Source organism: Penicillium odoratum (assembly GCF_028828045.1).
Source record: "Penicillium odoratum strain IBT 22623 chromosome Unknown utg000004l_segment0_segment0, whole genome shotgun sequence".
NCBI classification, from domain to species: Eukaryota; Fungi; Ascomycota; class Eurotiomycetes; order Eurotiales; family Aspergillaceae; genus Penicillium; species Penicillium odoratum.
In genome coordinates, this window is record NW_026643146.1 from 561556 (window position 1) to 573725 (window position 12170).

At 49.1% G+C, this 12170-nt stretch overlaps 5 protein-coding genes across 5 annotated transcripts; 3 read left to right on the forward strand and 2 right to left on the reverse strand.

Annotated features, from left to right (window-relative positions):
- Nucleotides 1–3866: 3866 nt before the first annotated feature.
- N7520_004464 (proteasome assembly chaperone 4 family protein) lies at nt 3867–4538 on the reverse strand (the record flags this gene model as incomplete). The annotated part of the gene is made up of 2 exons (XM_057138398.1): nt 3867–4094; nt 4314–4538. 2 exons carry the CDS (start codon nt 4536–4538, stop codon nt 3867–3869), a joined length of 453 nt encoding a protein of 150 aa, XP_056996605.1.
- Nucleotides 4539–4756: 218 nt separating this feature from the next.
- Nucleotides 4757–6051, forward strand: N7520_004465 (uncharacterized protein; the record flags this gene model as incomplete). The annotated part of the gene is made up of 2 exons (XM_057138399.1): nt 4757–4872; nt 4947–6051. The coding sequence occupies 2 exons, from the start codon at nt 4757–4759 to the stop codon at nt 6049–6051; spliced, it is 1221 nt and encodes a 406-aa protein (XP_056996606.1).
- A 611-nt stretch (nt 6052–6662) lies between these two features.
- On the forward strand, nt 6663–8954 carry N7520_004466 (Hsp70 family protein; the record flags this gene model as incomplete). Its single annotated transcript, XM_057138400.1, has 4 exons — nt 6663–7229; nt 7283–8215; nt 8264–8702; nt 8755–8954. 4 exons carry the CDS (start codon nt 6663–6665, stop codon nt 8952–8954), a joined length of 2139 nt encoding a protein of 712 aa, XP_056996607.1.
- Nucleotides 8955–9435: 481 nt separating this feature from the next.
- Nucleotides 9436–10087, reverse strand: N7520_004467 (tubulin-binding prefolding complex subunit GIM3; the record flags this gene model as incomplete). Its single annotated transcript, XM_057138401.1, has 4 exons — nt 9436–9628; nt 9681–9748; nt 9800–9934; nt 10070–10087. 4 exons carry the CDS (start codon nt 10085–10087, stop codon nt 9436–9438), a joined length of 414 nt encoding a protein of 137 aa, XP_056996608.1.
- Nucleotides 10088–10941: 854 nt separating this feature from the next.
- On the forward strand, nt 10942–12041 carry N7520_004468 (autophagy-related protein 27; the record flags this gene model as incomplete). The annotated part of the gene is made up of 3 exons (XM_057138402.1): nt 10942–11203; nt 11303–11774; nt 11846–12041. The coding sequence occupies 3 exons, from the start codon at nt 10942–10944 to the stop codon at nt 12039–12041; spliced, it is 930 nt and encodes a 309-aa protein (XP_056996609.1).
- Between the last annotated feature and the right edge of the window lie 129 nt (nt 12042–12170).

Consider the following 12170-nt stretch of genomic DNA (forward strand, 5'->3'; position numbering starts at 1 on the left):
CGATGGCCAAGAGTCCAGCCGTTTCCAATCAAGATCATAGAACTGGCAATAAGCCGCGAGAGAATGCTAGTGGACGGAAAGTTGCTATCGCCACGGGAACTCCAGGCCCAGATCGCTTAGCCCCCAATGCAAAGACGGGTCATTCAAGGTCCATTCTGGAGTAAAAACGAGGGTAAAGGCCAAAAGTCAATCTCAAAATATCATAGGTCAAGTGCCGAGGCTGGTGTGTTGTATTTGGGAAGGTTTCAAAGGAGAAGAATTAAAAGAGCCGGGGAGGAACCAGATCGACAAAGTATTACGATCAACCCTTTTGGCTCCCAGGGTCCGGGTATTAATGACCCAAAGAGTCAGATCGTGGAGAGATTAAGGAATCTTCAGCCGAAATGACTGATAGACCTAAGGCCCGACAGTTTGGTTCTGTATTCTGTATTCAATTTTAATCTCTTGAGATCAGACCCCCGAGATCGGCGTGGATTGCTATTACTTTGATATGGCACCAGTGTGCTTCTCGATCCGGAATTGGTGAAACTGTACTCCGTACTCCGTAATGATTTAATGTTTTAACATTTGAGTCGGTAAACTCTCCCTCGGCAGAGTTAGCGGGGTCCCACTTGGAGCCATCGAGCGGTCCGTGACAGATCGTCAAGGGAATAGAGGGAAACATGCACTTTCCCCCTTTTCTTGTTCTGGCTAGGAATTAATTTCTGACCTCTTCAAAACTTGGAATGTTCTTCTCATGAAGATCTTTTGACTGCGCCTCATTTCATCATTCTGCACGGTTAGTAAATCAAAATGGATGATCGCTCGGAAGCCACACCGGACCACATGGAAACCCAGTCCGGATGTTGGCCCGGACCCAGTGGCAAAGGGGATGAGGGCTTGGAAAGTCTGGACAATCGTTTCTTTCTTCGGTCTCTGCCGAGCTGGTTAATCTCCAACAATCCCCCGATCTAGTAACGGTCCAGTCCAGAACCGACCTTTATCCGAACGTTGAACTTCCGGCCCCAGTTGAGACTCCGCAAAAGGGGAGATCAAGGCGGCCTAGCACGCCCCGAGCGCAAACACGGGCTTGGTGTACTTTGATCACTACGGGAGTACAAGGATTATGTGCCGACCGACCTGCCGGATAATATCTCCTTAACCAGTCCGGTGGTTTGGGTCTTTCCCATGGCGCTGGATCCATGATCACAGGACCAGGTACCTACATGCATTCCATGCTAGACCAAAATGATAGGGAACTCCCGGTACCGTAGCCACGAAATAAAATACATTGAGATCATTGGATGGGAGAAAAAAGATATAAGCCCTGCATCACTCATCCTGGCGCGCGGGTCGTGATGCTCAGGGCTGAATACGACAACTATTTCCCCGCACCCACTCCAGTCCAAGTCTCCAGTCACCATTCTAAGAGCGTTTTACGGTTCATTGAATGGTCCATTCTACGCTCCAGTCCTGCGCTATGTGAATTGCGCCATTTGCGCCCCTCCCCTCCCTGAAATTAATATTAATGTCACGTCAGCGGGTATCCTTGATCTAGAGTGCATATGCACATGGAAAGTCTCCCATTCATAAACTCTTGCTCGACGCGGCTGAAGTACTCGGTTCGTGCCGTGCTGCCAGTCGGAAGTTATGCTGCATGTACTCCGGTTGCCTCGATGATCGACACTCGCCAACCAGAGACCCAGAATACATACTTATTCATTTCCCTTAGCCCAAGCCATTCACTAGCGAGCGAGTCCCATCTACCCACGTAGCAGTTGACCCCCTAACCTATCCCATTGAATTTTCATTCCAATCCCCGATCCCCGATGCTTCCCGATCCGACAACCCCTTGGTCCTCCCAGTCGTTCCCAGTCAAGTCCCCACTAAAAGGTTGAACGGCGATCAATCCAAGGTACAGACACGTACCACCAACCCGCCAGGCTATTTTTCTATGGCTCAAGGAAAAGCTTCACCGAGCCCCGTTCCAGTTCCAGTCCCAGTTGTTTTTCGAGCCTATTTTACAATGCCCCACAGCGGGAACAACGATCCGAGATGAAACACCGGCCACTAACCGAGCTCTTCCGATTTGTCTGGCCCTGTGACCTGACAGACAGAAAGACACTTTCTATCTGAGACCGGAGAGCTCCGTGGTCTAAATCGCGGGAGTCTAATCGATTGTCTTTGGCTTGGCTTGGCTTGCGCCGATGACGTAGATACAGTGAACAGTAAATGATGCGATTCATTTTCAAATGCTGACAAGTTTTCATATTTTCCGGTATAGGCGCGGAGTACATGATTCGATTTGGTTAGTGCTGTCATGTTGGTTGGTTGGTTGGTGTTAGTGTTGGTGTTGGTATTGGTATTGTGTTGGTTCTCTTTTCCCTTCCAACCGAGGTGTTCATCCCTGCTAGCCTAAGCCTAACTATCCCGACGCCCCAAATCCAACGCGAACGCCAGGAACCCGCTTTTGCATTCTCCGGCCTTGTGTGGTTGCAATGTAATTTAATAGTCTTTGACGGCGTTATGGTCCGGGATCATCTTCTGATCATCTTCTGTACCTGTGTGATGGCGATGATGCCGCGTGTAAGCGACTAAAGTTATCCTTCTTTTAATCGCCACCGCCTAATGGAAATGCATTAGGATTAGTAGGAATAATTGTCGCACTTTGTTGTAGGGGAGAAAGTCTCTGCCGGTTGGCGATCGCGCAGATCATTTTGCCTCACTATGCCACTGACGTCTCTCGGCACTTGTGGTTTGCCGCTGCCATTGACGAATGTCGGTGAAGTTTTTCATACGGAGTACAGTTCACTGCCCTGTCCCACTGTAGTAAGCGCTCCGAGGTTTCAAGATTTCCTTCAGATGGAACAGAGTGGACATTAACACGGGGTAGTTGGAGCGAGTATGAATTGGGAGCTCTGCAGCGATGATTGAGTCAACTGGCGTTCCAAGGTTGGTGACCAATATTTGATTGTTGAGTCGAAAAGAAGATTGCTAGTATGAAGGGCATATGTTTAGTCAATAAAGGAGTCTGGTTAGAGAAGTATCCACAATGTCAGTTTTCATATTTACGGTTTACCTTTGTGATCACCACAAAGGCCAAGGCATGGTAAATGGAAATGCTGCAAAGAATTCATTTCTACCACTCTTTGTTTAGTGAGGTACTGCAGGGTCCCTGAGGAAGGCCGGATCCAACCACTTCTGCTCTCTATAGGGCAGTTAGATATGACCAGCAAACCTCGAAGTTTATGCAATTCGACCTCTTTGAACTGGAATCTAGTTATCAAGGGAGACTTGGACAATAAAATATTCTGTTTATATCACCAGATCTCCTCAAGTACTCCAAAGGTCGAGGCGACAGTTTTCCCAACTCTCGCATCAGCTGCGCTGAGGAAAGCGTGTCATTCCTGTGATGATTATCTCAAGGTGAAAGCTATAACCATTGATGGCGACTGGTTAGTGTTTGATAAATGATGATTGTACGTACTCCATATCCTTCACCTCTTGTCAAGCTGAAGGAAAGGGATGCTCAGCAAATGTTAGAAACTGTGGTACAGGAAGCAAGATGGGAGATGAATGAAGATAACGTGGCACCATCATTTCTCATCAGATTCGGGATGGCTCAGGTATATCGGAATTTTCCAAGTTTGCTATAATTCAATTCCGAATTCGAATATAGCCGAGAGATCAGTAGGTAGAATTGGAGTAATAAGAGATTTTTTCTAAAGCAGGTTGACATTGGTGTCAGCATGAAAGCGATGCAGTTGTGCTGCTTATGAAAATTTAAAATTCTAGTCATTCAACCAAGCTCGACCCCAACTCCATCATGAGTGGATATGTGGAGAAGTCCTAGCTCCACATAATGAATGCGGTTGGTACATAACGTATTATTGTTGCTGGGATGCAAATTTCTCTGTAATAACATTCACGATCTTCGACAGACCCTCCATCTCCTCTTCAACGGTCAATCCAAGTCCGTTTGGATCGATGCTACAGCCGACATAAATAGGCTTGCCGGTTCGTCGAGCCAGAATCTTGGCCACTCGTGTAGTGTACTCGATGCTTGATGGCGCGGTGTAGATGGTGGTTGATATTGTTTGTTTTGATGATGTGCGCTTTGATAAGTTAGCCACAGCTCGGAGTGAGAGCCTGGGAGCTCTTGTGAATATGTCATGCATCGTAGTAGTCAGATAAGGATCCTTAGGTAATTAAAGGTGTATGAAGAGCTGGAAATGGTGCAGCAATGAAGGATGAATATCATGATGAGGAAAAAGGATATTAAAGTACTTTCATGGGCACGAATGTCAAAGAATTCATATGCACACGTGACTTACATCCGGCATTGCATACACAAAGCTTCCCAGTGGCTTATATGAGCCCGCTGAGTCACCAGGGGTAGAAGTTGTCAAAAAGAGTGTCGTGCAGTTTCCCAGGAATGTCAAATGAACATGCGCTGTGGTATGCAAAGCTTTGGGCAGTGGGAAAGAGATCTCCTGTGGTTGGAGATTGGGGGAGGCTGATTCCGAGTGTGGAGCAACAGACTGTGCTGTAGTCGCCATGCCGATGAATGTGGATGTCAGCGATGGTGAAAGAGTCGGTTTGTGATCGGGAGGTTACTTGGCGGAGTTATATGCGTTCCCCCACCATGCGGCAAAACAAGCGATCCACCAATCCCGGTCGATTTTGCCCGTACCGCACAAACCAAAGGCATCTCTATCAAGCATCATCACGACAAGCAGGCCATAGAAGAACCCAGGACTTTCCGAGTGTTTCCGCTATGGAGCACGATCACTCTGTTGAAGAGGAGGATCAACGTAGCTGGGCAGGTGATTTTGATCCTTTCGCTGACCCCGAAGAACGGCGGGTCCTTTTCGCTACATTCGACTCGTTCAGGTGAGTATATATATAGAATTTTAATCATAGACTGTCAAAGATGTTGAAACGGGCCTCTGCTAAGTACGCCACAGGCAATATCGGCGAAATGCCCATCAAAATACGACACATCGCCGCCGACAGGCCTTCTACGCCTTGCCTTCAGAGCACTGGCAAATGCTGTCTGAGCCACCATTCTCCATTTTGGACCAGTTCAACAAAGTAGATGATGCGATCGACACCAATGCTGAGATCGCCGATGCCATCCTGAGCGTCGGGTTGGAGTCATTTGGTCTTTCTGCCACCCCAGATAAAGACGACCCAACCAAGAACTGGCACGGAACTGCGACATCATCCGATGTGAACAAAGCCCATTCAACCATCCGGCAGTTCTACCGTGACTGGAGTGCCGAAGGCCGCATTGAGCGCGAGGTCTGCTACGACCCCGTCCTCCAGGATCTGCGCAATGAATTTCAGACGCGCCGTGCCGCCGGCGAAGAGATCCGAGTCCTGGTCCCTGGTGCCGGGTTGGGACGACTGGTCTTTGAAGTTTGCTTGGCTGGATTTGACGCGGAAGGCAACGAGATCTCGTACCACCAGTTACTGGCCAGTAGCTGGGTTCTCAACCACACCGATGGACCTCAGGCCCACGCACTCCACCCTTTCGCATTGCACTTCTCCAATCTGAAGTCTCGCGCGCAACAATTGCGGTCTGTCATGATCCCCGATGTGCACCCTGGAACAGCAATGAAGGCTGCAGGCTCAAGTGATATTGGAACGATGTCGATGTCGGCAGCGGATTTTGTGGTTCTATATAACCAACCCGAGAATCGGGAGGCGTTCGACGCGGTGGCAACGGTGTTCTTTATCGACACGGCACCTAATCTGATTCGATACATCGAGGCGATCCGGCACTGTCTCAAGCCGAATGGAATCTGGATCAACGTGGGTCCTTTGTTATGGCATTTCGAGGACGGGCACAAAGACAATGATGGTGACGCGACTGGTATTGGTGAGCCGGGTAATGTGGAATTGACAGAGGAGGAAGTGGTTTCTTTAGTTGAACGCATGGGATTCCGTTTCGAGACACAGCCGGGCGATCGGCGGTCTTGCGGCTATATTCAGGATGCTGATAGCATGCTTCAGAACTTGTATCAGCCTTCGCATTGGGTAGTGAGAAAAGTGGCTGAGACCACCTAAATCCTCCAACCTCGTATGATAAATTGGTAAATTGGTAAATTGGTAATTTTGTAAAATCTCCGATTAGTTGGCCCCAATGGTTAGAAGTTGGGGGCGAAACAAAGAACTTGATTCAGACGTAACCGTGGGTCTTTTGAACACAGGTATAAAACGTAAATAAAAGGAAGTTAGTACTATCAGTGAAACTAGTAGTTTCTAAAAGAAGTAAGTTCAATTTCATGATACCATACACAGTAGAATTATAGAAATTCGAGTCAACTTGAAGTTTCGCTGGGGCTAACTATCTCGGTACGTACATGTAAATGAGGGGGGCCTGTTGTATTCAGCTTCATCCCTTACCCACTTATAACTAAGTATAATCTTCGACCCCAATTCTTCTTCAGCCTCACATCCTTTTCTCAATCCTTAGGCTCTGCCACACTCTTTGTGTATTTTTTCCATATTCGATCCCTTGCCGGGGCTGAAGAGTGACAGTCGATCCACACCGTTTGTTTTTACTCGTATTTTCAAGCTCAGCCTTGCACCCCCTCCCCCCCCCCCCATCTCTTTCTTTCTTACCTTTTATCCACCAACCCCCCCCTCTCAAGCGGCCGCCGCATATGCCCGACCTAATGAGCGCCCGATTCAAGTCGTTCGGCTTTCCCAGACGTAAAGACAAGCACAACTCCGCTCCACTCCCCACCCCCAACGTCAACCCTGTCCCCTCCATCGGTTCTTCTCCCACATCACCTCCTTCCAACCGCAGTTCCTCCACCACAAGTCTTTCCCAGACGACTACGGGCCGACCGCCCAGTTATTCAGTTAACAGTCTCACCAACCGTCCAACAAGCCCCTTGGCTCCTGGTCAGCAACTCGTCCAACATCCCGCCCCGCTTAACCCTTCCACCATGAATCAATACGGTCAACCTATCCCACAGCAAATGAATGCGCCTCCAGGATATGGCATGCAGCAACCACAGCAGCTAGGGCACGGCGCCCCTGCTGGTATCCCTCAGCAGTACATAGCACGAAACCCGGCCGAGGTCCAGAGTGCAGATCGCAGCAAGGCACAGCTGATCGTTGGTATTGACTTTGGTACCACTTTCTCTGGTGTCGCGTTCGCCTTTGCAACCAACAATGAAGCCAGGGAGGACATCATCACAGAATGGCCCGGTGCCGGAACTCATACCAAACAAAAGGTGCGTATAGTCGACTATTCGTTACGCACTTTCTAACCTTTATTTATATCTAGATTCCCACTGTCCTCTACTATGATCAATACCAGAAAGTCGTGGGCTGGGGTCCAGATATCGCCGAGGCGCTGGCGCCTACCGGATACCCCAAGCCGGGTGTGCAGAAGGTAGAGTGGTTCAAGCTTCAGCTGATGCTTTCTGGAAACACCTATATCGATCCCATCAACCTGCCCCCACTGCCCCCGGGCAAGTCCGAGATCGATGTCGCAGCTGATTACCTCTTCAAGCTACGACAGGCGATGCGCGCCCAACTACAGAAGACCCTGGGTGAGGTGTTCACTCGTGAGGAGCGCAACATTCGCTACTACTTGACAGTCCCGGCCATCTGGAATGACGCGGGCAAAGCGGCTACTCGTGCCGCCGCCATCCAGGCTGGTTTCCTGCGCGACGAAAATGACAATCGGTTGACACTGGTCTCAGAACCAGAGGCCGCAGCCCTCTTCTGTGCGAAGACTGGATTGCTGAACCTAAAAATTGGTGACGCGATCTTGATCGTAGATTGCGGAGGTGGTACCGTTGATTTAATCGCATACGAGGTGGAGGAGGAACAGCCCTTCAGTGTGATGGAATGCACCGCTGGTTCGGGTGACTCCTGTGGTTCGACAGCGCTCAACCGCAACTTTAGCAACATCTTGCGGGCCAAGATCCGAAAGATGAAGCTGCCTGATGGCTCACGAACGGCTGGCAAAGTTTACGCCAAATGTATTATGGACTTTGAGAACCGCATCAAAGCTGACTTCCGTAACAACGGACAGAAGTGGGCTGTTGATGTTGGTATCGAAGCAGACTTCCCTGATGCTGGAATCGAGGAGGGTTATATGACTTTCACCAACGAGGAAATCCTCCAGTGCTTTGAGCCTGTGGTGAACCGCATTTTGGAGCTGGTCCGGAACCAGATTATTGCTATCCAAGCACAAAACCGCTTGCTCCAGGTACGAAATGCATCCTTCTAATGACATCACAGTTATTGACTTATCTAGAATGTTTTGGTCGTTGGTGGATTTGGTGCCTCCGAATACCTCTTCCAGCAAATCAAACTTCACGTCCCTCCTCAATATCAAACCAAGGTTGTTCGCCCTATGGACTCGGTGGCCGCCATTGTCAAGGGTGCCGTCACTGCCGGTATCACCGAGCGAGTTATTACTCACCGTGTCGCCCGTCGACACTACCTTATGGCCACCTTGCAGCCATTCAAAGAAGGTTACCACCCCGAGCAATACCGAGTACCCAGCTTGGATGGCCGCGACCGATGCAAGTACACCCGCCAGATCTTTGTTCAAAAGGGCGAGCGTGTCAAGATTGGAGAACCCGTCAAGGTCAGCTTCTTCCGTCAAGTGGCCCCAGGTGCCACCCTAATGTACGAGGATGTTCTATACGCCTGCGACGAAGATGTCTGCCCCGAGTACACCAAGGATCCTCGTAAGTTCCCTTGCTCGTACATTCGCTGTGAACTCTACTTATCATCTCATAGGCATCAAGGAAGTTGTCACTCTTACCTCAGATTTGTCGCGCAAGAACCTGGAGACTGACTTTGAACGTATGGACACCCCACAGGGTGTCTTCTACCGGGTATACTTTGACATCTACCTCACTTTGGACGGCAGTGAATTCAGCGCCGAACTGGTTTGTCAAAATGAGATTATGGGCCGCTGCCGTGCTAAATTCCGGTAAAGCGGCACCAAAATCCATGACTGAAAATACCGGATACGAGACATTGGAGTCGTAAATATCATACCCCAGGGGAGAAAACAGTGGCGGACGATATTTCAATTATTTTCTTATTCCGGGACCCTTACACTGGCTGGACAGCACTGCACTGGAGAATGGGCGTTGTTTGGTTTCTGTCGAATCTTTTCCCTTTCTACATACCTGCTACGGCGTGCTTTTTGATTTTCATTTCGAGTTTGATGGGCGATATCTTGGCGGATTGCCTATTTCTATACCTTTCTCTTGTCCCCTTAGATACCTTTTTTTTATTTCCGACTTGAATGATATTACGAGCTGTGGTCGACAGATTGGCAGGTTGGGTAATGCTTTACATTACATTCAGAACCGGGTTTTTAAGAGTACCTGTAGAACTGTTTGTCCTATTGATATATTGTTCGTCTTATTTCTATTTAAAGGACAGGAAATTCATAGTCATCAGGCCAGACTAGGTTTCCAGGTTGATACTCCGGCCAAATCGCGCATACAGCGAGACCTTGAGCTGCTGCAGCTCCTCGCGAAGTTCACTAATCGAATCCTCCAACTTGGAGACATCTGTGTCAATCTGCTCCGTCGATGCAGTAAGCATGGCCTGTGCATCAGCCAGAGGAAGCTGAAAGAATGAGTCGCCGATTTTGTATCTATGAATATCAGCAATTGTCCATAAAGAGTAGAGTAGAATGCATCACGTACGGAACAAGATCATCTTCATCAGCCAATTCCAGCTCCATAGAAACCTCCTCCAGATCCTCTTTATCCTTCTATAAAATTGTCAACTCCATACAAACAGAATGAAAGAATGAAAAACATACCTGCTTCGCCTTCAATTGATCCAAGAAAACCGTCTCGCGCTGATGAAGCCGACTAAACCGGTTAATCTTCTCCTGATCCTCGCGACGAACTTCGTTCTCCTCGCTAGCAGCGGAGCCCTCTTCCTCTCTTGAAAGCTGTAAGTGTCCGCGTTAGTTCCCCTGATTCTGTTCTGTTCTTGTTCCGTTGCCAAGGCTAAGGTGGGATGGAGGGGTAGTGAGACTTCTACCCACCTAACCCGGGACTTGGGACTTGGGGGTGTATATGCTTACCATTCGTGGTTGAACCATTTTGTGTGAATTGCCTCTGGAATTGAGGAGGACGTAGTTTCGTGGTTGGCCTTGGGGAGGTTTTGGTGATGGGATTTGAACTGGTCCGTGCGCACGTGGTTTGTTGGTTTGTGGTTTGTGGGCCAGAGCTTGATGTTGATTGAGGCTCTATAGGGATTTGGGAGTAATAATTACTAGTATATTGTATTTCATTGGATTTATTCAAATCTTGAGCCCGTAGGTATTTGGCTTCAATATTTGTCTAGCCACTTGTAATATCAGTGATCTAGGCTTTCAGTGTTGAGATACAGTGCAAGCAAATCGGGAAACAAGTCAAACTGTATTTGTAGCTATGGATATCTTATAAGTAGAGTACTCTCATTTCTACTGCTATACTCCTTACCATATTTGAATTGGTATCAATAGTCACAGAGTACTCCGTTACAGACTGACAATGTCACTTTTCCCGGTCGGGTGACATCATCACCCAAAGACAAACTCCATTTCAAAACCTTCCATCTAATCATATCTTGAAACTTCCAAGATTCCGACTGTCCAGACCGAGTCCTAAGGCAGATAGATTGTCGGGCAGTTGGGTGACCCCTTGATGTGCTGCCTATAGCTCACTCAGCAGCCAGTAACAAGCCACCTCGGAGAAACGAAAACACCTCCGCAAATCCTCCATCTTCAGCTTAACACAAGCTTCCACCACCACCCATCCACCCAGTCACTCATTTCCGCTCCCTAAGCCCCTCGAGACCGAGACTGGATCTACAGAGTCCAAGTCCAGCTACGAAGCCACCTCCAAAGCTCCTGAGCTCCCGACTGGAATCGCGAACCCACTCATCACCCGTCACACACGATAGACCACCGCCATGCGAATACAATCAAGTGGAGCCTTGCTACTCTCGGCACTATTGCCACTCGCATCCGGCTACATTTTCGACTGCGCCGACGTTAAGACGAAGGAGCATACATACGATCTCAGTGGACTGCGCGGGACTCACGAGATTGTGCACTCATCCGGAAACGAGACAGCAGGTCAAGTGACCAATACGACCTACGTGCTTAACATCTGCAATAACCTCAAGGGCGCGGCGAATCGTCCGGAGGGTAAATGCGGGACGACCAAGAACAGTACGTGTCCAATTCTCCAACCGCTCCGAACAGGGAGTATCGCATTGACGCCGGGATGCTTGTCGCGCGAATCTCTCTGAACTGAACTGACGTATGTAGTCTGCGGATTCATCAAAACATCCACTGAAGATGGCGGCGGTTCCCACTGGGCCTACTCCCTCGCTGGTCTCGAGCACCTAGGCGAAGGCGGAAAGGATCCGGAAGTCACGCAACTAAAGGAAATCGACGAGGCGCAGGAAGGCGTGCGCATCAAGATGTCCGGTGGTGAATACAAGGAGGAGGCAGACGCAAAGAAGAAGCCTGCGGCAGCTGTGATTGATTTCCAGTGCGACCCCGACCGATCCGGATTAGAGGGATTGGCGAATACGGAAGATGTGGAGAAACGACGACGGGACGAGGTGTCAAAGGACCCAAGTCTACAGTTCAAGAGCTTCGGACCGAATGACGATAACGTTTATATACTGAAACTGAACTGGCGGACAAGATATGCATGTGACAATTACGACGGCGGGAACTCTGGCTCTGGAGATAGTTCGAAGCACTGGGGTTTCTTTACCTGGTTGATTATCATGTGAGTCTCTTTTCCTTTGTCTTTGCGACTCCATTTTGCTTGTTTGCATGATCATCGGCTAAATGTACTAGTCTCTTCCTTGCCGTCGCAGCCTACCTCATCTTCGGCTCATGGCTCAACTACAACCGCCACGGCGCTCGTGGTTGGGATCTTCTTCCCCACGGCGATAATCTGCGTGATATCCCGTATATTTTCCAGGACTGGGTTCGCCGCGTGCTGGGCACGCTACAAGGGGGCGGAACGAGGGGCGGATACAGCGCTGTGTGAGGTCATTCGCACCTGATTATGTATTTTGGGATTGCCTGCTTTGCTTGTGTCAATTGGCCCTTTTGGGGGGCCTTTATGGCTTGGAGCGTTAGTCTTGGCGCTAGATGTGAGCCGAAGAATTATAGGCTT